At 51.8% G+C, this 22,951-nt stretch overlaps 1 protein-coding gene across 1 annotated transcript in view; it reads right to left on the bottom strand.

Annotated features, from left to right (window-relative positions):
• GRID1 (glutamate ionotropic receptor delta type subunit 1) overlaps nt 1-22,951 on the bottom strand; it is a 666,253-nt gene that overhangs the window by 528,814 nt on the left and 114,488 nt on the right. The window contains exon 3 of the mRNA XM_060033707.1: nt 6,992-7,276. Within this exon, the coding sequence (XP_059889690.1) occupies nt 6,992-7,276 (285 nt within the window). The remainder of the gene's footprint in view (nt 1-6,991; nt 7,277-22,951) is intronic.

The following is a 22,951-nucleotide window of genomic DNA, read 5'->3' as shown; positions in this document are numbered from 1 at the left end:
ATGCAGTAAGAAATATATCTCCCATCCCCGTCCCAAGTCATTGTGTTTCCCTCCCTAACACAGCACTCCTTTATGACTGACTGTATATGTACTCAGATACACACACGTGTGAGCTTGCCTTGACCCAGAGCAATACTGACACCACTGTTCTCACTTTGCTATTGTGAGCTAACAGTACCATGTGTTGGAACTATGGCTTCTTAATACATAAAGAACCATAGTTTTCCATTATATATATGTATCATAATATACTTAACCATTAAGGTTGTTGGAATGTCTGCAGTTACCAACAATGCTACAATAAATCCTTGTGCATTAAGAAGAGTCTACCTGAGGTGTTTGTTCCCCACAGCTTTGCCACGAGAACCAAGAGGCTGTGAGCAGAGCTGTGATACCCGGGCTTTGGGAATCAGACCTGGCCAACCCCCTACTCATCAGCCATATGACCTAGAGCACATCCCTTTACTTCTCTGAGCCACAGTTTCCTCATATGTAAAATAAAGATAGTATACACCCACCTGGAAAGGTTGCCATAAGGATGATGTGAGCTGGAGCCTCAGTGCCCTGCTCAGAGTGACAGCTGGAGAGACGTGCGCTGTTACTCACTGATACCTGGGCCACCTGGGTTACTTGGGAAGTTCAGGCCTTGCCCCTGGCTTGGACTCTGGGTCTGGGATTTGTCCTCAGTCAGACCACAGCTCTTCTCTGTGCGTTAGTTTCTTCCCTTTCGTAGACAGCCAATGAGTCCGGACACAGGCAACTGAAGAACCAGAGCCCTCTAGAGATGGAGACCCCATGTCTATCCTCAGGTCTCGGGACTAGGCGTGAAGAATAGGACCCGAAGGCACGACCTGAGGTAGTGAGCTATGGCTCCCAAGGATTTCTGGGAACTCTGAGCTCATCAGTGAGGCCTCTAAGGCCTGCCTGGCCCAGAGCTCCAGCCTCACCCATGGCCACTGCCCACAACCCAGCCACACGATCTTTCCCCTCTCCACTGCCCCCAGGCCTTCCAGCATGCTTTTCCCTCTGCCTGGGACACACTTCCTCCCCTCCTCCCCCAGTGCCCTTTGCTTGCCTATCTCCTACTAGTCCTTTAGACCCTTGCTTACATGCCACCTCTTCCTGGAAGCCCTCCCAAGCCACCATGCCACAGGCTGTGCAATCACCACCAAGAATAAGATCAGCTCCGTGGCCAGAGCAGAGCAGAGCAGTGTCAGCAAGGAATGTCAGGCCATGGCTGCAGGGAGAGGTGGTCTAGCATTGGGATCCAGGCACACCCAGGGGCAGGGCCTAGCTATGGATATCCAGGCAGGAGGACAACATTTGTTCTCAGTGCAGAGAGTGAGGTTTCAGCAGGAGAATATCTTTATGCCACTTGGATAGGGAAGGACCTCTTAAATGAGACAGGAAACAGAGCTACTTGTCTAAAAGATAAATAAATTTGAAAACAATACAATATAGAACTTCTGTGAATTAAGACAACTAACTGAAAGAAGGTATTTAACATCCCTAACTTACAAAAGAAAAGGCTCAGTCTTAAAAATAGGCAAAAATTAAAAACTACATACAGGTGTTCAGAAGAGCAAACAAAAATAGTGCATAAAGATATGAAAAGATTCTCAACCTCATCTTTTATCACAGCATTATAAATTAAAATCACAGCAAGATACCATTTCACATGAAAATCTTAAAAGTAAAAACAGTACCAGGTGTTGGTGAAGTTGGGGAGCTTTGAGAACGCTCATACATTGCAGAGAGCAGTGAACACAGATAGAAATTCTTTGGAAAGCAATTTGGAATGATATACTAAAGTGAAACATGCATACCCAATAGTCCAGCAATTCTGCTCCTTTGAGACAGACCCTGAAAAAATTCTTGCACACGAACACCAATAATCTTATCAGTATTATTTGTAATAGCAAAAACCTGGAAACAAATGCCCATAGTAACACAATGGATAATAAATCAGGTGATACTTTGCAGCAGCAAAAATGATCACATATACCCATCTGCATCAAGTGAACAGATCTCAAAAACCTAATACTGAATAAAAAAGAAAGCAATCATGAAAGTGTACAGAAGTGTTACTCCAGATATTTAAGGTTCACAAAGAGGCCAAACTAAGGAATATGTATCTTAGGATCCATACTTGCATGATAAACTATAAAGAAAAGCAAGGAACTGGTTAGAACACAATCAAGATAGTGTTTATGTCCACTAGGTAGGAGACGACACGATATGAGCTGGACACACAAGGGCTCCTACACAGTTTTAAACTGGTCTGGGTTCATGGGAGTTCACTTTATCACCATTCTTTTAACTTGACATATACATTGTAAACATGTGCAACTTTTAAACTTTTTAAAATAATTGTAAAACAAGCACGAATAGGAAATGGCCATACATTTAGAGCTTTAAGCTTTTGTTCCTGTGGAATCCCAGCTCCCAACCCCATTCCAGGCCTGCAAGCTGGCCCAGAGGCCAAGAGGGACCACCACACCCCAGAGATGCTGTGGAGGAAAGAGCCCTGGGGTCCTGACTTCACATCCCAGCCCTGTGCAACTTCAGCCAAGATACTCCACCCATCTGTTTCTTCATGTAAAAAGAGTACCTAGCAAAATAGTTGTGCATGGTAGGGACTCAGTGAATATTTGTTGAACGAATGAGTCAGAGATTTCTAAGATCCCAGTCATACGCCCCTCATCCAGATGTGTTCACCAGGGAGAAACTGTGCCTGCAGCTCCTAGCACATCCTCCTCAAGACACACACGAATATCCCAGAATTTGAAGTGGCAAGTCAGAAAGTTATCTCTTCGATTCAATCCAAACTTTTGGTATTTTAATGTTACAGATTTTCTCTCCCAAATGCCAGCTTCTCTTTCATTTTTCCTTTCGCTGTCACAACAAGCACACAAGTATTTTTGATGGAATTTTACCAAATGGCACATCTTGCATTTTGTAAACCTTAAATACACAAACTCCTCTCCCACCACTCTGCCAAACTCTCTCTTAGAACGTGTTTTTGTCTCTCTGACCCTTGACTCTTGACTCAGATGCCCAGTCCTCAGGCTCCACCCAGGGAAGGACATGCCTTTGTTTAAAAGGAGGCTGAGGGGCAAATGAGGAAGGATCAGTCCTCACCTTGCAAGAGTGGGATCTTACATATGACATTCATTAGCAAGTGACTGACTGGACAAAGCTAGGGCATGCCAAGTCCATTCCACACACCCCATCCTTGGCATTAACTCTGTCTGGCTGGGGCTAGGAGAAGAAGGTTGGAGCCTAGCAAGCCCCGGATTACAGAAATAGGATGGTGCCTTGGCTAAGTGCATGGGCATCGAAGTCAGAAAGAATCTCTCTGAGCCTCACATTCCTCATCCGTAAAATGCAGCAATAATCCCACCTCAGAGAGTTATTAAATGGCTTTAATCAAATAATACATGTAAAGATACTTGCAGATCAGCATCAAAAAAAAAAAAAAAAGTCACTATATCCCCAAACCACTTCTGTTTGACTTTGGAAGGAATGAAACAGTCTTTACACTCAATTTGCTTTCTAATTGGGCTCACTGCAGCTAGTGTTGCAGCGATCGGGTGGAGGAAGGGCCCTGAGGAGTTGTGGAGGCACCATTTGTCTTGGGCATATCAGCAATGTAAATCCACCCACGGCCCTCGGAGAGGCCAATGCCAGCCAAGCTGAGGGAGCATCCACACCCCGAATTCTTGGGGCTGCATCAAATAGCATGTGGGCTTCTACCGCCTTGGCTCATCTAACATGTTAAAAATGGGCCGGAGGTTGGGCTGTGCCTGAGGGGCAGGCCAAAACAAGTAACAGTGGTGAACGTTTTATAGAGAATGTTTGGGGTAGAAAGCCTGCCTCAAAGGTTGTCAAATCAGGGGGCCAATGACCAGGGAAGGCAAAGCCAGGAAGTTCTGCATAGTACCCAATGAAAGGGCACTGGCGGGCTTCCCTGGTGGCGCAGTGGTTAAGAATCCGCCTGCCAATGCAGGGGACATGGGTTCGAGCCTCAGTCCGGAAAGATCCCACATGCTGCGGAGCAACTAAGCCTGTGCACCACAACTACTGAGCCCGCGTGCCTAGAGCCCGTGCTCCGCAACAAGAGAAGCTACTGCAATGAGAAGCTCATGCACCGCAACGAAGAGTAGCCCCCGCTCACCGCAACTAGAACAAGCCCGCGCGCAGCAACAAGACCCAACGCAGCCAAAAATAAATAAATAAAATAAATTTATATTTTAAAAAAAAAAGAGCACTGGCCTCCAGAAAGGCTAACGCCAAATGGATCAGCACCTTGGACAGCGACAGCCAAGTGTAAGGCAGCTCTGAAATGCCCAATTCTCCCCTACCTTCCAGATCAGAATCTGCAAACAGGGCAGGATGTTGCCAGCCCGTCCCCGCAAACATGATGCTTCATGGAGCAATCACAGCGCTTTTATTGCTGAGCCTACATGCTTCCTCAGAATCCTTCCCAACACAGCATTCAAGGCTCAACCAATTGCTTGCGGTGGTCCACCAGAGGAAAGCTATTGGGTACCCTGTGTCTTTATAGAATTACTACTAATAAAGGCCAGTTTAGTTGAAAACTCACTTCAACCCTACCAAAGGTAGCAAAGGTCTCCGTGTCAGAAAAGAGGGGCACACCTTTTGGTTTGATTGGAGGGTCTGGGTGGGAGAGGAGAGGGGCAGAGGAGTGTGCCTACAGAATGAAACATCTGTTTCCTAGCTCACCTCCCCTACCTCAGAGGTCAGACTATTCAGTGTCCCTGTCTTTCCCCCCATTTCTCCTTTGTCTTGTGTGAAAATTGTTTGAAAAGTCCATGTCCGCATAAACGAGTTGGTTCATTCACACAGTGACAATTTCTTAGGGCCTACTGTGTGCCAGCCACCATGCTAAGCAGCAGAGACAGAGCAGGGAAGAGCACATGGCCCACTGTCTTGGAGCTTAGAGCCCTGGTGGGAGTAACTGCTCATCAAGGATTAGCCCTCATGAGTGTGTTGCAACAAGCTGAGAGCAGGCTGAAGGAAGGAGACGTGTGTCTGTGAGAGCATGTAACCAAGGAACCAGCTCTATGGGAAAGGGAGGAGTCTGCAGACAGGTGGAGATCAGGCGCCCTTCCTCGGGAACTTGATCCTTGAGCCAAGTGGGGGTAAGGGATGTAAGAAGAAGAAAACACAGAATTTAAGCGAGTGCCATTAGGTGTCATTTGGTCTTCAAGAATTACAGGAGCCCAGATGGGATAGGCAGGCTGGAGAGCTGATAACTGCTTCCTATGGCTGAGGTTCCCACCAAAGCCACTTTAAGGGCTTAGGAAGAACCAAGGCTTGAAGAGTTTCTATAGGTCAGAGCAAAAGGAGAGCAAAGAAACCAGGAGCAGTGAGGTGGGAAGGGTCTACAGACACTGGACCTTCAGTCCTGGCAGTGTCCACACCTGCCTACAGGATGCAGCCTCAGAGCAGACCCAAGGTCGGGGGTTGAACCACCAACACAAAGGGTTGTCAGGGGAAGGCTGGGCCACTAAGAGGTGCTATGACATGGTCTCAAACGCCTTCCCAGAGTCACGGATTGAGCAGGGTTGGAAGGAGAGACCAAGTCCTGGACAGAGACCAGTTCAAGCGCCTGGAGCCTCTGGTTGCCCTTCTCCCCATCACCACCTCATCTTAATTTCAGCACAGTGACTCTCTGCTCTTTCAGTTCCTTCTGGAAGACTCTCAACAGCATATTTGCTCAAGAGCTGAGGACAACATTCTGGTCTTAGAGAAGCAGAGTATTTAGGCAAAGGCAAACATATGCTGGTTTCTCTTCTTAGTTACATCCTTGGCAAAGGAGTTATTTCACCAAGAGAGAAAAACAGGACTTTCGAGGGTCCACCCCATTCTACCCTGGTCCCAGCTATGCAGCTGCTGACCGTCACCAGTCCCCCACACCCTTTAAAGACATGTAATGTGGGTGGCTGTGGCTATAAAAGGGTAGCATGGGGATCTTTGTGAGGGAACTGCTCTGCATCTGACTGTGGTGGTCACATGAATCCACATGTGATAAAATCGCACAGAAGTGAATACACACACCCAAGTGCATGTCAACTGGTGAATATGAGCGAAGCCTATGGATTGTGTCAAGGTCAAATCCCACTTGTGACATGGTATGACAGGCGAGATGCTGGAGCACACAGAATCTCTGAATTGTTTCTCATAATTGCATGTGAATCTCAATTAACTCAAAATAAAAAGGTTTTTTTTAGAAAAACGCATAAGGTGGAAACCATTTTATCTTGGGACTAGAAATGGTCTGTTTTCACAAAGCAGTCATAGAAAACCTAAAGCTATTTCCTCAAAGCCCACTGTTCTAGTTTCCTCACAAGCAAATTATGATTTTTTTTTTCATATGGGAGGCCTTCAAAGAAGCCATGACCAGCCATGCCCAGTGTCCCCAGACCCACACAACCCCAGCCTGGCTCCATGACATTCAGAGTGTCCCTCCCCCTGACCTTTGCCCCAGCCAGAAACCCTGAAACTGAGGGCAGATCAGGGCAGAGGGAGATAAGGAGCTGGGAAGGCTGGGAGAGTGGCCAGTGAGAGGGGAACACTTTGCAGAGGAGGCTTCCAGGAGGACCCATGCTGGCCAGCCTCCACCACTGCCTGCATGCAGCCCTTCAGATCCCTGCCAGTGGTTTATTAATATTTTATTGAAAACTCTTAAGATGATTCCAACTTCAGCTGTCATGATAAGGTGTTGTTGCTAGGCAACTTTAGCTCCTGTCTATAGATCTGTTTTCAGAGTTCCTCCCCCACTCACAAAGCTCGAGGTTCAGTCCTACCACCCAGAGACCCACCTGGCTCAGACCACCAACCGCTGTCCACACCCAGCCCACTCCAAAGCGCTCAGCCTCCATGAGCGATGGTCCAGCTCGCAGGTCTCCCAGTGCCTGGCCATGCCCCCACCAGAGCCCCAGAGCACCCCCTACCCCCAACTCACCGTACTCGCTGTCGTAGAACATGACGAACTTCTGCCAGCGCAGCTCTGTCACCAGCCTGAGCATGACATCATTGAGGCGCACGGGAGGTCTGGAGGCCAGCGTGTAGGCCTCGCCGTCAGGGCTGGGGTTCAAATGGCAGGCGGTACGTGGAGAGCCCCCTGGGTTGCGCTGGACAAAGAGGTGTGGGATGTGCATCGCATCTGTGAGGGACTGAAGGGCATTGGCAGACGCACAACCGGTGGATGTGACCAAGGCCAAAATCCCCTGGGTCATGAGGTCACAGGCTGGAAAGAGAGGGGAGAGAGAGGGTGGGGTCAGCATGGGGGTGATGCTGCCCTGGCTTCAACTGGCACAGCTCATGCCAGGCAGCTCATTCCCAGGGTTCCAAGAAACACTGCCTCCCTCCAGGGACCAAGAACCCATGTCAGGCCAGGCCAGGCCAGAGGCTCTCACAGGCACAGTCTATGATGCCCTAGTGATGCTGCCAGCTAGATGTTCTTGTGTCCATTCAACAGATGAGAAAACAGAGGTCAGGAGAGGCAAAATCATTTGTCCTAGGCTACTCAAGCAGGGAGAGTAGAACAGGGACACAACCCACATCTGCCTGAGACAGCCATCAGTGCTACTAAATTAGCCATCCTGTTTCCCACTTGGGCTGTGAGCTCATTTTGTTGACCCATGTATTCCCAAGGCCACGCCACAGGCCAAGAATACACTGTGTACTCTACAATTGTTGGCTGAACTGAACTGATTGGGGCTGAGGGGAACGAATAACATCAGAAAGGGCTTCCCTGGTGGCGCAGTGGTTGAGAGTCCGCCTGCCGATGCAGGGGACACGGGTTCGTGTCCCGGTGCGGGAAGTTCCCACATGCCGCGGAGCAGCTGGGCCCGTGAGCCATGGCCGCTGAGCCTGCGCGTCCGGAGCCTGTGCTCCGCAACGGGAGAGGCCACGACGGTGAGAGGCCCGCGTACTGAAAAAATAAATAAATAAATAACATCGGAACGCCAGGGAGAAACTTACCCCGGAGGATCCAGATTGTAGGCAAAACCCCCCAGGAACCCTAGGTCTTCTGGCCAAGTCCATTTGATTCATATCATAAAAATACTAGGTCAAACCCCAGAGGAAGCATTTGGTTCCAGAAGCCCAGGATTATTCAAAAGCCACTTGACAATAACAAAGGAAGATGCTCGTGCAGCAGCTGGGGCGCTGACTGCAGGTGTGTAGGAGGAACATGACCAGGTGCCAGCAGCTATTTCTAGGGTAGCTGCGCTCAGGGATCACCTTTTGAAGTCATCCAGCAGCCATGAGTTCCAGGAACCCCTTTTAGCCATACACTTAGACCTTTTTGGAACATCAGACCAATTAACAGAAAGATGCACCTCCCAACACTGCAACCCACTGCACCAGTTTTGAAGCAAACACTTATTAATAATGCTTTATGTGATGGCAGGAATGTGTGGAAGCAGATGCAGTTTCAAAACACAGCCTGTGAATGTCAGCAGGCCGTCTGCTGCAGACTTTGTTTTTTTTTCTTTAACATCTTTATTGGAGTATAATTGCTTTACAATGGTGTGTTAGTTTCTGCTTGATAACAAAGTGAATCAGATGGACCTAGAGTCTGAGGGCAGACTTTTGAACAACTTTGACAATACGTTTCTTTCGGTTGAAAGCACCTGGGTTTATGTAATGCCTCCGACCAGGCTGGGAGGAGGAGATGGAGACCAGAGAGAAGAAATCCAAGGAGCAAGGTAGTAGGAGGCTGGAAAGGTGCGGGAAGAGGAAGACACCTCCAAGCTTTCAAATACCAAAGGCCAGCTGCTCCCCACGCACGGACACTCACCTTGCACATTCATGGGCTTCGGTAGGAGGACAACTCAAATGCCCACAACTCTCCCGGCTGAACCCTCTGCCTCCAAACACAAGGCAGGAGGAGGGGGTGGTTAAACAAGAGACTCTCTGCAGTCTCTCTTGAAGATCATGCAGCCACCTAAATGCTCTGGCCCCTCGCATTCAGGCTCCATGCGGCCAAGTTCACTCCTGAATTGAAATCCAATCATGTCATGCTACTGCTTAAAGCCCTTTGGTGGCTCCCAAGACGGTTGCGGACAGAGTCAAACTCCTTGCGGCAGTCTTGCAGGCTCCCCAGTGCCTGCAGCCTCAGGTTCCTCACACGCCCCCGCCCGCTCTGTTACAGACCACGGCCCACCTTTCAGCCCCTGGAACCCATCACATTTCCTGTGGCCTCCTGAACCTTCACACCCACTCTCGCTTCAAGACTCAGACTCTACAACCCCAGACTAAGGACCCTTGGTCAAGTGCTTCATCTGCATCCCACACTTCCCCTATTAGGACACTGCACTGCGTGTATAACTGTCTCTCTCTCCCACTTCGCCTCAAGCTCCAAGGGGACAAAGGCCATGCCCATTCTGCTCACCATCCTTTTCCAGACACACAGTGTGTCTGGCACACAGCACTCAGTAAAGACTGATACAATAGTACCGTAAGCCTTGACATTTTCATGCCCTCTGCTCAATAATGCCACTTTGGGCATCCATCCAAGCTGTAAAAATGGCTTCAGGTCCAAAAACATTCAGAGGATACTTATCAAGACTCTTGATATATTTATTGCTAACGATCTAAAAGATGCAAAGAGGTGAGTGACATAAAAGTGTTCCATTTGTTGAAAGCACACACAGCCTTTAAAACCATTTATGAAGATACTACAGATGGGAAAGTGCCTGTCATAAAATAGTTATGTGAAAGTAATAGAAAATTGCATGTATTTTATGATACCAATTAAATAAAACTTAACATGCATGAAAGAAAGATCAAAAGGAAATACTGCAGAATGTTAAAAGTGACTGCATTTTAGAAGAGGTCTAGACGTGGTTTTCCTTCTTTTCTATATTTTGCCAAAATTTCATGTCGTGAACAGGTAATTCCTTTACAAAAGGAAAACAATCCTCCAACAATGGATAAGTATGAAGCTATGTAGGAGGAGGGACTAATTTGTGAGAATTTTCTCTGTGCCAAAAACTCTGTCGAGTACTCTATATACATGAGTTCACATTATTCTCATGACATCCCTGTACAGCAGGCCTCACTGTGTCTATTTTCCAGATAACAAGATGTGAAGCCGCACAACCGATAAGGGCTGGACTAAGATGGCTTCTCGTCTAAAAATGCTTCTGAGGGGTGACTAAGTGACAAAACCAGGGCACGACATTTTACGCTCACCAGGATTACGACTAGGCAGAAAGCATGCTTATGAAAAAGGCAAGAGAAAACACTAAAAGCCAAGGTCTCTGACGATAAATGGATTTTTCTTTCTTCTCTTGTACATATTCTCTTTAATGCTGATACACTGCATTTATACGTTTAAAAAGTAATCTTACGGGCTTCCCTGGTGGCGCAGTGGTTGAGAGTCCGCCTGCCGATGCAGGGGACGCGGGTTCGTGCCCCGGTCCGGGAGGATCCCACATGCCGCGGAGCGGCTGGGCCCGTGAGCCATGGCAGCTGGGCCTGCGCATCCGGAGCCTGTGCTCCGCAGCGGGAAGAGGCCACAACAGCAAGAGGCCCGTGTACCGCAAAAAAAAAGTAATCTTACAAAACACACTGTACATCACTAGGGTGTAAAGTTGCCCAGGAACTCCAGCCCCTGGTCCCGGCCCAAGACACCCACTGCACCATCACTGGGTCTTGGCTCTCTGTCGTCCACCCCACCTGGCTCCCTCTCAGGGACTTCCTGACTTCTGATGGCAAGCCCCATCCGCATTCCACATATGCTGGGTTATTAAGTCACTAGACCTCCCTGAGGCTCAGTTTCCCCATTTGGGCACTCATCCCACTGCTCACCATGGCTGGATTTGTCTCTTCCCTCTTGTGTGTTTCACGCACACACTCAGCACACCCGCTAAGCACAAAGCCCTGCAATGAGCACTGGGGAGGGGGAGGGGCAAAGGGCAGGATGAACACAGGCCCCATCTGAGGAGCTTAGGATCTACCAAGGAGCCAGACCCCACAACTAGGCCTGTAAGGAAGGAAAGGGGAAGCTCCCTGGGACCCAGAAGAGGATGAACTCATGTGGGGTCAGCATCAGGGCCTGAAAGGAAGAAAAGGATTTAGACCAGGAGAGATGGGGGGAGCAGTGTGAGTGAGGGGTGCAGTGGGACAAAGACACAGGGGCTGGACAGCGGGAATGTGCTCAGGGAACAGGTCCCCCTGCCCCAGCCCCGGCGGCAGCCAGAGACACCAGCTTCTTGGCTGGGCCTGGGCTCACCAGGGCAGCAGAAGGAGCGCTAGAATCTCACAGACCAAAGCTCCAGTTTGGGCTCCTCTGGCCGGCGGCCGTGTGGCCATGGGCATGTCTCCTTCCTGAGCCCCCATTTCCTATTCATTGAAGAGATGAACCTCTACCCAGCAGAGTTACGGGAGCACTGACTTAGAACGTGGACCACAAATGCCGATCCCGTGCCATGCGCAAGAAAAGATGCTAAATATTAATACATGTCAGTTTCCTGCCCCTCTCCTTGGGCATCCCCAGCTCCCCATCAATGTCCCCACCCAAATCGTGCCCAGGATCCCAAGAAATAGCAGTTACAACAGAGAACGACCTCACTCGTGCTGCTGACCAACCCTCCCCGTGGAGGTGGGCACCCTGACCCACCCCTGTACGGACACCTGCAGCACCACGGAAGCTCCTCAAGGCCTCGACCTCCTAGGTGAGCAGGGTGGGTAATTAAGGCTGGAAGCCTCTCCCAGGCACTAATGGAGAAGCCTGATACAAGTCAATTTCTAATCCACTGTGAATGGCTGCTAATTGGGGCACTGTTGAAATGATGGTTATTTAGAGGCTCCTAACACAAAAATAACAAGATCAAAATACATCAGATCAAAGCCACACCAGCTATTAGCTTAAACAAGGTTGTGTGCTCATTCCTAGGATAGGACATCACACAACTCACAACCCAGTTGTAGAAGAGACACCGAACCCCAGTGCGGCGTCCAACGGCTTGGATCTGAATCCAGGCCCTGCCACGTACATGCTGTGGGACCTTGGGCGAGGGGCTGACCCTCTCTGGGCCTCTGTGCTTTTTCTGTCAGAGAAAGATCATGGCACCCGCTTCACAGAGCCGTTGTGCATATTCTCTGAAAGGTCTTTGTATGTGAAGAACCACTTGGCACTGCCCGATGCATAGTAAGAATGTAGAAGTCACCTGTCTCCAGCTTACAGGTGCCTCTGCAGCTCACTAGAAGATAACAGCCTTTGTTATCATTCTTTGTCTCCAGTATCATATGGTCATAAAGCTGATCTCTCTTGATGATAACAATGCAGGCTTGATGGATTGATATGAGCTCCCCAAGAATGGCTCATCCGCTGCGAAAGTAAGAAGCAGAGATGACTGTAATGAGCAGCTTCAAGACCCCTTACCCAAGCTCAGCGGCCTAGGAGAGCAGAGGGCTCTGGGCCACGTGATGGATTCCCAGGAATCGGGAAGAAGAAGGCTGTTCAGACTCAGGGTTGGGCCCAGGCAAGAGGATCCACGGAGCTCAGCCAGCATTCCCAGACAGCCCCATAGTCACATCCCTGCCAGCTTCCCCTGAGATGTCAGCGTCCTGCTGATCCAGGATTCTCCAGACACAGGACTCTCAGGGTAGGATGTGCCGGGTGTAGCACTGACAAGCAGGGTCTCCCTAATTCTCACCCCAGGTGAGCTTTCTGATCCCCTGGTGAGAAAACTGAAGCACAGAGAGGGCTGACCACTTGGCTAGGATCATATAGCCAGAGAATGGATGGCAACGAGAGCATCAGAACTGGACCACCAGGTACCTCTACAGCCAGTCCCAGGAAGAGATGGTGGCCAGCAGAGGACAGAGGCCAGGATTCCATGGCTGACTCTACCCAACCCTATGCGTATCCCCAGGATGGAAACTCCTGGGGCAGCTCCACACTTAACGCAGGGCCTAGAGAAGGAGCCAGCAAGCCAGAACAAGGCCTCCCTCGGCTAAAGGCAAATCCTTGGTTCATCAAGTCACTCGGGGCCTCAGGTGGGTGTTGGGGATAAGAGGGGTGCCCCCAGACACTGAGATCACTCTGGGAACCACTACTGATCCATGCCCAGTCTTCTCCATCCCCATGGGCATTCCTGGAAAATTCTCAGGCCAAGACTGGGGGAAGCAATACCCCAGGAGGCTTGAGCTGGAAGAGATGCACAATTCCTGGTGCCGTCACCTAATAATGATGCTGACCACGGCCATCCCAGCCCTTCCCTCCACCATGTGCCCTGAATGCATGGTGCCCAGAGCACATCCACACCTGTTCCTCCTGGAAGACCTGACGCGGTCCCCGAATAGGTGAGATCGCCCATGCAGCCCCTGCTTCTCTGAGGCTACACACCCTTTCAACCTCATGTGCTAACTGGCCTCTGGGTAGCCCCTTAAAGAGTGACAGGACTTCTCCAGATGGACAAGGCGAGAGAGGGCACTCCACCTGAGTGGAAGCAGCCTGGCAGAGGTGCCCTCCTGTCGGAGAAGCTGGGCAAGGCTCTGCTGGTAACAGCAGGCAGCAGAAGGGAGAGCTGGCTCCGGGCAGCCCTGGGCTCAGCCCTGCCCTCCAGAAGTAATGATCTCTCTCCGACGGGGTGCAGCAGGCCAGCCCCAGGCCCTCCAGCACCTCTGCCTGCCCCACAGTCCGGGCTCCATGTGAACAGCCAGGAGCGCTCACCCTCCCCCAGGCTACCCTCATTATCTGTGCCCTTCCTTTCCTCCTTTAAGCTGGCACCAACTTTATTAATATTTGAATTCTAGCAGCTAATGCTTTAAATTAAGGTAGCATTTATAAATACTTTATAGCTGATGAATAATTGACCAAATTTAATATTGTCATAACTCACAGTAAATTACTGATCTATGGAGAATAACTATTTTTCATGTTTTATTAAGACATTTCAAAGGTAAACAAAACCATGAAATGGGGGGAAACAGGTGGCAGCACCACACAAAGGTGAGCGCTAGAGTTCGGGCCCAGCAGGACCCTGACCCCCATCGCCTCTCGCCATTGAAAGGCCCCCAAAGGGGAGAGTCACTGAGGCCTCGCATCCCTCCTGAGCACAGGACAAACTTGACAAGCACCTTGTGCTACAGACCTTTTGCTTAAGTGACTCTCCCACCAGCATCCTCCTGCCTTCACTCCTGACTCCTCGCTCAGTTTGGTTTCTGTCTGTCTATCCATACAGTCCCTCTGCTGCAAACTCCCTCTCTCTGCTCTCTCTGCTTATATAGGATGGCTGGGAAACCCCAACCCAGGGTCAACCGTGGTGGGTCCACCTGCCCACCCACTTCTCCATGTCCGTGAGCAAACAGCGGAGAGTCAGAGAGACCCACGCACCCAGCAACGTGGGGACCCAAAGTGGGGAAGCCGTGTCACCATCCTCAACAGGGCTCCCCACCCCGCCATATCCACTTACATCCTCTCCACCACCTACCTTGCTCATTCTCCTCAAACCTTCCGGGCTTCTCCCCAGTTCTTAGCACCAGATCTACACACCTATCTGCATTTGTGCTGAAAGCTGAGGAAGAAAGCTTCTCCCATCTCAGGCTGGCCCCTGCTTACGAGCTCTGGTTGCTCCCATGACTTGCCGTCTCCCAGACCCAGACCCAGACCCAGATCCATCACTGTGTCCTCTCTATGGACTCATCAACCTTCCTTGGTATATCTGACCCATCCCTTTGAAAGTTACACCTCGGTTCTGTTGACGGGTCCTGTAAACGCTCCAGCCCACAGCCCTCGCTGGGCTCCTGATCCCCAACCAGGGCGCCTCCCACAGTGAGTCCACTGGCAGCTCTAACTTGTTGCGTCAACACCGAGCTCTCTGGGGTGTGATCCTGTCCCTCTTGGTCTCCCAATGTCCGTAAAGGGGCACTCCCAAGCACCCAGTTGTTCTTGAACCTTCTCTCTCCCTGACCCTCTGCACCCAAGCCATCACCAAGTCCTGATTGTTTTATCTCCACAATGTATCTTGGATCTGTCAACTTTCCTCCATCTCCAATGCCATCACCTTGGTCTAAACCACTACTATCTCCCCACTGGACCTCCACACACCAACCTCCCCCAGATCCACATGCCACCCATTCAGTCCACTGCAGTGCACTGGCCTTCATAGATTAAAATGCCAACCAGACTGTGCTGTCCTTGCTTCAAATCTGCATTAGCTTCCCGTCGCCCTTAAAATAAAGTCCACAGCCCGACAGGGCCCTGCGTCATCACACCCGTGCCCTGTGTTCCAGGTAGCTGGCTTTTGGGCAGTAACTCGGATGCCCAAGCTCTTGCCCACTTGTGGGTCTCCTCACATACTTGCCCTTGGCCTACCACACTCCTCCCACTCCTGTCTGGCTATCTCTCCCCATTCTGTATTTTTTGGGGTAACTGTGACTCCCTGAATTTTCCACGAGCCCAATCTTCCCTCACGGTACTCCGCCTGCAGACCACCCACTGACGTTTGCAATCGTGGACTGTTTTGTCCCATCCTCTGAACCATGAGCCCGTGAGCAGAAGCACCTGTGTACTGCACACCCTCCTAGCCTCTGGCCCAGCCCCCAGCATGGCCTAGCAAAGCAACAAACTATTTAATACTCTTAACAACTCCATAAGACAAGCTCTATTGGTGTCCATATTGCATGGGTGAGGCAGAGCTTTCAAACTTGCCAAGGTCCCCAGATGCTCAGGTCCTCCCCGGAGTGAAGCTACTCCCACAATGTGGAGAAGGGGAGTTTCTTAAAGCTGACCCGCCACTCTAAGGCGGGTTTCACCAAGAGCTTAGAGGTTACCAAGGGGACAGTGGAGAGGGAAGCTGGCTGGGCCCAAGCCTTGCCTTGCAGCAGCGCCTGGGAGGGTGCCTCTCCTGCAGCATCTCCCACGCCCCTCTGGCCTCACGGTCAGCCCAGCCCAAGGAGGGGAACAGGAGCAAGGCCAAAGGGTCCCACTGGATGTTGGACTGTAGCCCAGGGCAGGGGGGCAGCTGGTGCAGGCAGGATGCACGGAGCCAACCAGTAGGGTGGGGAAGGGCCGGTGGCTCCATGCCAATCTCTGGGGCCTCATCCTTATGCCAATTAATGAATCAAAACGGATTCCCTGCTCCTGCAGATTGGAAACACGGGGAACACTGGTGAGATCGTGCTGGCTTATTTATAGCGCTCTGGCTCCTCGTTAATGACTTTTACTGCTCCACCAAGGGAACACCAGGCTCCCAGGCCGGGATTCACCGGAAGCCCACACTGTGAAAGTTAAATCAGGACAGTGATGAGTCCTAGGAGACTCAGAGAACCTCAAAAGCAGCTAAGCACGGCGGGGAGGGGGGCCTCCTGCAGCATCTCTGCCCCGAGGCCAGACGTCTTTTCCTGGGCTCCCCTCACCGTGTATCTGTGCTTGCACTTACTCATTCCTTCACCCCAAATCCTCTGATCATCACTGTATCAGGTCCTGTGCCTAGAGATACAGAAGGCTGTGGGACTCATTCCTTTTTCTTAGGAATTCCTAAGGGAATCTTAGGGATTCAGCATAAAGTCAAATAATACACACTCAAGAGAAGTGTGCCAGAATCTTGCAGGAGAAGGAATGATTAATTTTGCCTAGCAAGGAGATGTCAAGGAAAAGTTCCATAGAGAAAGAGGCATTTGGGATGGGTCTTGGAGGATGAGTAGGAGTTTGAAAGGCAAAGTACGGGCCAGGCACCATTCAGGGCCCATCCAACTAATCACTGAGCCCCACAGCCTCCCAGGGAAGTGGGTTCTGCTACCCCATTTTAGACAGGAGGCACAGACCCGAGGTTGGGGTATTGCCTGAAGTCACAGGGGAGCCTGACTTGAAACCCTGAGCTGCCCCTGACCTCAAAGTTGAGCACATGGGCCCAGGAGGCAGGCAGGCCCACTGCTACAGCTGTGTGCCCTCAAGCAAGTCACTTAACCTCTCTGAGCCTCAATTCCTCACTTGTAAATGGGCTAAGAACAGTCCCCACCTCTAGGACTCTTACGAGGATTAAATGAGCGCAGTGAACCAGAGGTCACGTTTGGATATACATGGACAGGCCAGACCACGGAGCCTGACCTCAGTCCTCCCCGCATCCCCAGGGTGCCCGAGGCCAGCTCCGTGCCTGCCTCTCCCCTCCCTCCACCTGCATTTGTCTCCGGAAAGCCAAGGCCATCCAGACACCAGGCCCCAGCCTGGTGCTCCTTCCAGGGCCCATTGGCCCTCTCAGATGGGGAACAGAGACACCATGAGGCTTCAGGTTCTCCCTTTCCATCTCAACCCATGTCTGACTTTTTCTAGCTCTCTCTGATATCTCTCTTATTCTCTCTGTTGTTTCCCACTTTCTAAGTCTCAGCTCTCTGTCAGAGAGAGAGAGAGTATATGTGTATGCAAAACTCACTCTCTCCCCCGCCAGCCTATGCCCCCTCTCCCTGTAGGACTGACCGGCCCAAAGGGACAGAGCCCCACATCTATGCCTTGGCCCTAGGCTTCATCCGGGGCTTGAAAGCTGACCCACGGATGCCCACCTGTAGGCCTTCAGCTCTCTGGTCCTCCCCGCCCAGGGGATTAGTGTAGCAGGAACAAGTGTCACCTCTGGGCCGTGACCCCTTCCAGGAAAACGTGGAGGGCACGGAAACATCCCCATCCTGCCAAGCTCCAGTGCTGAGCTCCAGCTCCAAGACTTCACACTAATCCTGCAGCTTGGGCTGCCAGCAGGCTTCCAGAAGGCAACTCCCAGGCTCCAGGGTGCAAAGCAGGGGTCCCTGAGGCCAGGCTATGTCAGGCTCAAATCTCTGCACCTGCACTCCCCTGCTAGAAATTCACATCACTGTCCCCTCCTCATCATTCCAGACCCAGTTCAAGTGCCTCTTCCTCTCCAGAGGCCTTCTTCACCCAGTTAGAACAGCTCAGGCCTTACGCCTGCTGCATCCCTACCACATACACGATTACAGCTCAGTGTCACTGTTTGTTCAGGGGTCTCTGTCACCTTCTGGACTGAGCCCCCTAGAGGCCTCTCTGCCCCTAGCACCCAGGCTGGGATGGACACTCAGATGCCTCAGGGGAGCCGGCAACAATAGGACAATGCTGGATGAGTACAAATGCTGGCCTTGGTCCACCACCACCACTGGGCAGCCCCAGATGGTTGCTATCACCAGGTAAACCTTAAGGCCATAGGTTGTCACCATCCTACGGGGCTGTCTTTAGGGTAAGTATCCACAGGGACACCCACACACCTCAGTCCCCCTCCAACAGCCTGGGCAAGTCAGGCATAGGTGGATCCAGCCCTCTGTGCCACTCCCTGGCCTGTCACCTGGTTGGAACCATGCCTGAAGCCCTCCCAAAGGGCAGGGATAGCCCACTCTCCAGGGAAGGATACCACCCCTAAACCCCCATCTTCTGGGCTCTACTGGCCCAGAGGAGCCCCCCGTCCATCCTGCCGCCTTCCTTGGTTCCATGACTGGAGAGCCACACCCAGTCTCCAGATGTGAGCTTTGAGCTCAACACTGCCAACTGCCAGATGTCCCTCAAATGAGGGATCTGGGCTGCCGAGCCCTCTTCAGGGGCCACCCCTCCACAGCTCAGCCCCTTTCCTCACCCTGCCCCACCTAGCTGCTGGCCTCCCTGGCTGTCACCAGCCCCCATGCTTTGAAGCCAAGCCCAGGAAGATAAGCAGCGAGGGGCAGCCCCCTCACGCCTTCCTCACTCCTCTGAACACTGCTCCCCACAGACCGCATCACACGGCACCTAGGGTGAGGGCAGCAGGCAGGAAACGGGGCAACACCGGGGAGGTGCTGGTGGCAGCTGGAGCTGGTTACACCACCCAGGTCCTGCCGTGTTCTTCACATCCTTGTCATGGTCTTTGCATGAAGAAATCCAAGCAGGCTGCTGTCCACATTTACCGGTCCAAACCCACAGCTGACTGTGAACAGAATGCTGGCAGGAAAGTGGTCCCACAAACTCCTGATGTGTCTCTTATATGTGAACTTCTGTCCATCCAGCCCTCTGATACTCCTCCCGGGAGGTAGCAATCTTGAAACCCAAGCCACATCCTGTCACTTAGCATTCAGCCCGAGCTGGACACTCGTCAGACGTCAGTGTCTAATTTTTTTTAATGGGAGGAGGGCAGGGAGGGAGGGGTCACAGCACCTGCATTACACAGAAGACATGAAAAGAAGCCTCTGGCACAAAATACATCTTGAATCAATTCTAAGATGCTAATTCCTTCCCCTTGGGAAGCGTCTATTCATTCATCATTCATTCACTTATCAAGCACTTAGCACACTCCTTCCCAGCCTCTTTTATTTATTTTATTTTTTTAATAAATTTATTAATTTTATTTATTTTTGGCTGCACTGGGTCTTCGTTGCTGCGCGCAAACTTTCTCTAGTTGCGGAGAGCGGGGCTACTCTTTGTTGTAGTGCATGGGCTTCTCATTCCGGTGGCTTCTCTTGTTGCGGAGCACAGGCCCTAGGCGTGTGGGCTTCAGTAGTTGTGGCACGCGGGCTCAGTAGTTGCGGCTCACGGGCTCCAGAGCACAGGCTCAGTAGTTGTGGCGCACGAGCTTAGTTGCTCTGCGGCATGTGGGATCTTCCCAGACCAGGGCTCAAACCCGTGTCCCCTGCATTGGCAGGCGGATTCTTTTTTTTTTTTTAATTAAAATTTACTTTTTTTTTAACATCTTTATTGGAGTATAATTGCTTTACAATGGTGTGTTAGTTGCTGCTGTATAACAAAGTGAATCAGCTATACGTATACATATATCCCCATATCCCCTCCCTCTGCGTCTCCTCCCTCTCACCCTCACTATCCCACCCCTCTAGGTGGTCACAAAGCACTGAGCTGATCTCCCTGTGCTATGCGGCTGCTTCCCACTAGCTATCTATTTTACATTTGGTAGTGTATATATGTCCACGCCACTCTCACTTCGTCCCAGCTTACCCTTCCCCCTCCCCGTGTCCTCAATTCCATTCTCTACATCTGAGTCTTTATTCCTGTCCTGGCAAGCAGATTCTTAACCACTGCTCCACCAGGTAAGCCCCCAGCCTCTTCTAAACTGAAAGCCACATTAGTGCAGAGGACATCCGATGACATATAGGGGAAGGTGGCAGGCCACTGTCCACCCTCTGGGGCTAAAACAGAAAGAAATGAAGCACTGTTTCCCTCGTAGAGAGATGAACAGCACAGTGGTAAGAGGACAGGTTCTGGCGCCGAACTGTCTGGACTCAAATCACTGCTCTTTTCTTACAGCTACTTGGGGCTTTGGGCAAGCCACACCCCCTCCAGGCCCCACCTTAAAAATAGGATTGCAACAGTGATTTCAAATATGATAAATGCATTTAATCAACAAACCAAACCAAACAATGAAATACAGTGCTCAAGGCCAGCCTCTGCCCACCCGTGCACATGCCTAACAGGGTGCCAGCTGCAGCTCTGCTGGTGAGGCGTGAGGCGGGGTTGACACCCAGCCTGGGTGCCTGCCAAAGCCTGCAGCGGCTTTGCTCATTCACCCCAAGGCCCTGCCCGCCCTTGACTTCTAACAGCTCATCATCACCCTAACAGCCATCATGACAACACCCAGCCTCCAGAATTGTAGAGACGGGGCCACTCTTAGAGAATGAGTCTAGGGAGCAGCTGCCCCTGCTCCCAGCGGCCCCCACCTGAGGGTCTCTCAAGAACAGAAAAGGGGATGGGGCGGGTGCTGGCCTGGCCCCCAAAGGCAGCCTTCCCGGCTGGACCAGCCCTACAGCCTGAGGAAATAAAAGCAAAACCCTCAGGACATGGGCTGTGGCTTGCGTGGCCCTGGCCACTCAGGCCAGCCCCGCTGATGGCTCACTCCTGAGACCTGCATGAAAGAGCCCGGCTGGTCCAGGGACATTACCCATCTCAGTTCCCAGGTGCTTCGGAGCAGACCAGGAGAGAAGTCAGAAATCTCCTGCAGCCAGCAGGGATGAGAAGGGATCTTTGCCAGTGATAATGAAAATTTTCATAGTAGCAGATGCTTGGAGAAAATTCAAAAACAACACAACAAAACTCACAAACCAGAGAGGAACTTAAGAGAAATGTGATCGGTGGGGGTCAGTGTTCCCACTGGCACCTTTCTAGCCACAAGAAGACCGATTGGGAGCCAGGTCCTCCCCACCAGGTAGTCAAATTGCCCCCGAGAGCCCATCCCAAATCTCTCCGATCACCTACTACGTGCCCAGCTGGGAACCACACTGAAAACACAAAGGTGATGCAGATCTGGCCCCAGGTCCCAGAAATGTCATCTGGAGGGGGACCCAGGGCATGCGCCACACGAGGCTCGGTGTCCACAGAGGGATGTGAGGCAGGAGGCGTGTGAGCTGGTGGTCATGTGGCCTGGAGCGGCAAAGGGCTTCACAAAGGGCAGGGCTGCTGATGCTAGGCCGAAAGGGGACCAAGAGGGGCTTCCCTGGTGGCACAGTGGTTGAGAGTCCGCCTGCCAATGCAGGGGACACGGGTTCGTGCCCCGGTCCGGAAAGATCCCACATGCCGCGGAGTGGCTGCACCCGTGAGCCATGGCCGCTGAGACTGCGCGTCCAGAGCCTGTGCTCCGCAACGGGAGGGGCCACAACAGTGAGAGGCCTGCGTGCCGCAAAAAAAAAAAAAGGGGGGGGGGACCAAGAGAAAGAGGGCAACCAGGCTGGTGGCCTGGTGAGAGCCAAGGCCCACACGTGGCTTCTGTGGATCTGCCAGGAATGGGCCACTCATCCCGGGGTGATGGGGACACAAGGAGGTGGGTTCACAGTGGACGTCTTGCCTGCTCAGCTGAAGGGCTTTGTTTTGACCCCATGAGCACCAGGGAGCCTTGGAAGCTCCCCTCCTGAGCACAGGCGAGGCCTGCCTTCAGAGAAGTGGCCCAGTGAGGACACAGCAAGAGGACAGGAGGCTGCAGCTGACTCTGCCTGCTCTTCACGCTGGTAGGACCTGGGTCAGTGAGTGCCGGGACAGGAGGCAGAGAGGACAGTCAGGGCCACTGGAGGTCAGGGACACTGTGGTGCATCAAACCAGGGTGGGGAGGCTCGGAGAATAAATGAGAGTCACCCCCCCACACACACACACATAGCACAATATGATGCTTATTGTGATTTGCACTCCCCCAAGGCATTTTCTTGCTGTGAAAGAGGTGCCCTGTGGATGGTTGGACCTCGAAGGCATGGTAGGTTGAAGTGGTACCCAGCTCCAGCCCTGCCCCAGGCGTGGGAGGCAGCGCCCCCACCGCTCTTCTGCCCAGACACCTTCCCTGGAGAAGACAAGGGGACACGGGGCAGGAAGACACAGTCACCAGTGTCCACACCAGAAGAGGAATGGGGAAAATGGGGGGGCTGAGGGCTTGGTCCCTCCGAATGCCCCACCCAGCAAACATGCATGCACACCACTCTGCGCAGAGAAGGAGGTCCCATGGCGGCGCTGGCATCTGCCCAAGCCTCACTCCAAGCCACTGAGCCTCGCCGGGATTTGGCAGGGATGACTCCGGGCAGTTCTGCAGATACCTGAACTCCGTGGCCTGCCTCAGTGCCGTCTCTCCTCCCTGCAGGGACCTACACCTCATCGAAGGGCAGCTCGGCTCAGCCCTTTGGGCAAGTGCACTCCCTCCCACAGGCCCATGCGAGCGGGCAGCCCCCAGAGGCCTGCGTCTACTCTCCAAGATGTGGCTGAGGTGACATGGACAGCAAGCTACAACCGCATGCTGCATCTCATCCCAGAGACATGGTGATACTGTGGGCAGAACAGGCCAAGGGAGAGACCTAACTTACTGAGCAAATAAGTTCCACATGACAGCTTCTTCCTCATCTCGTTTGATCTGCCTGACAATTCTCAGATAAGATTATTGACTGCCAGAAGGAGAAAAACAAATACTGTATGCTAATACATATATATGGAATCTAAGAAAAAAAAGTGTCATGAAGAACC

The sequence above is a fragment of the Delphinus delphis genome, chromosome 16, assembly GCF_949987515.2.
Source record: "Delphinus delphis chromosome 16, mDelDel1.2, whole genome shotgun sequence".
NCBI lineage: Eukaryota > Metazoa > Chordata > Mammalia > Artiodactyla > Delphinidae > Delphinus > Delphinus delphis.
The sequence above is the reverse complement of the archived record's forward strand: the minus strand, read 5'-3'. Positions and strand labels throughout refer to the sequence as shown.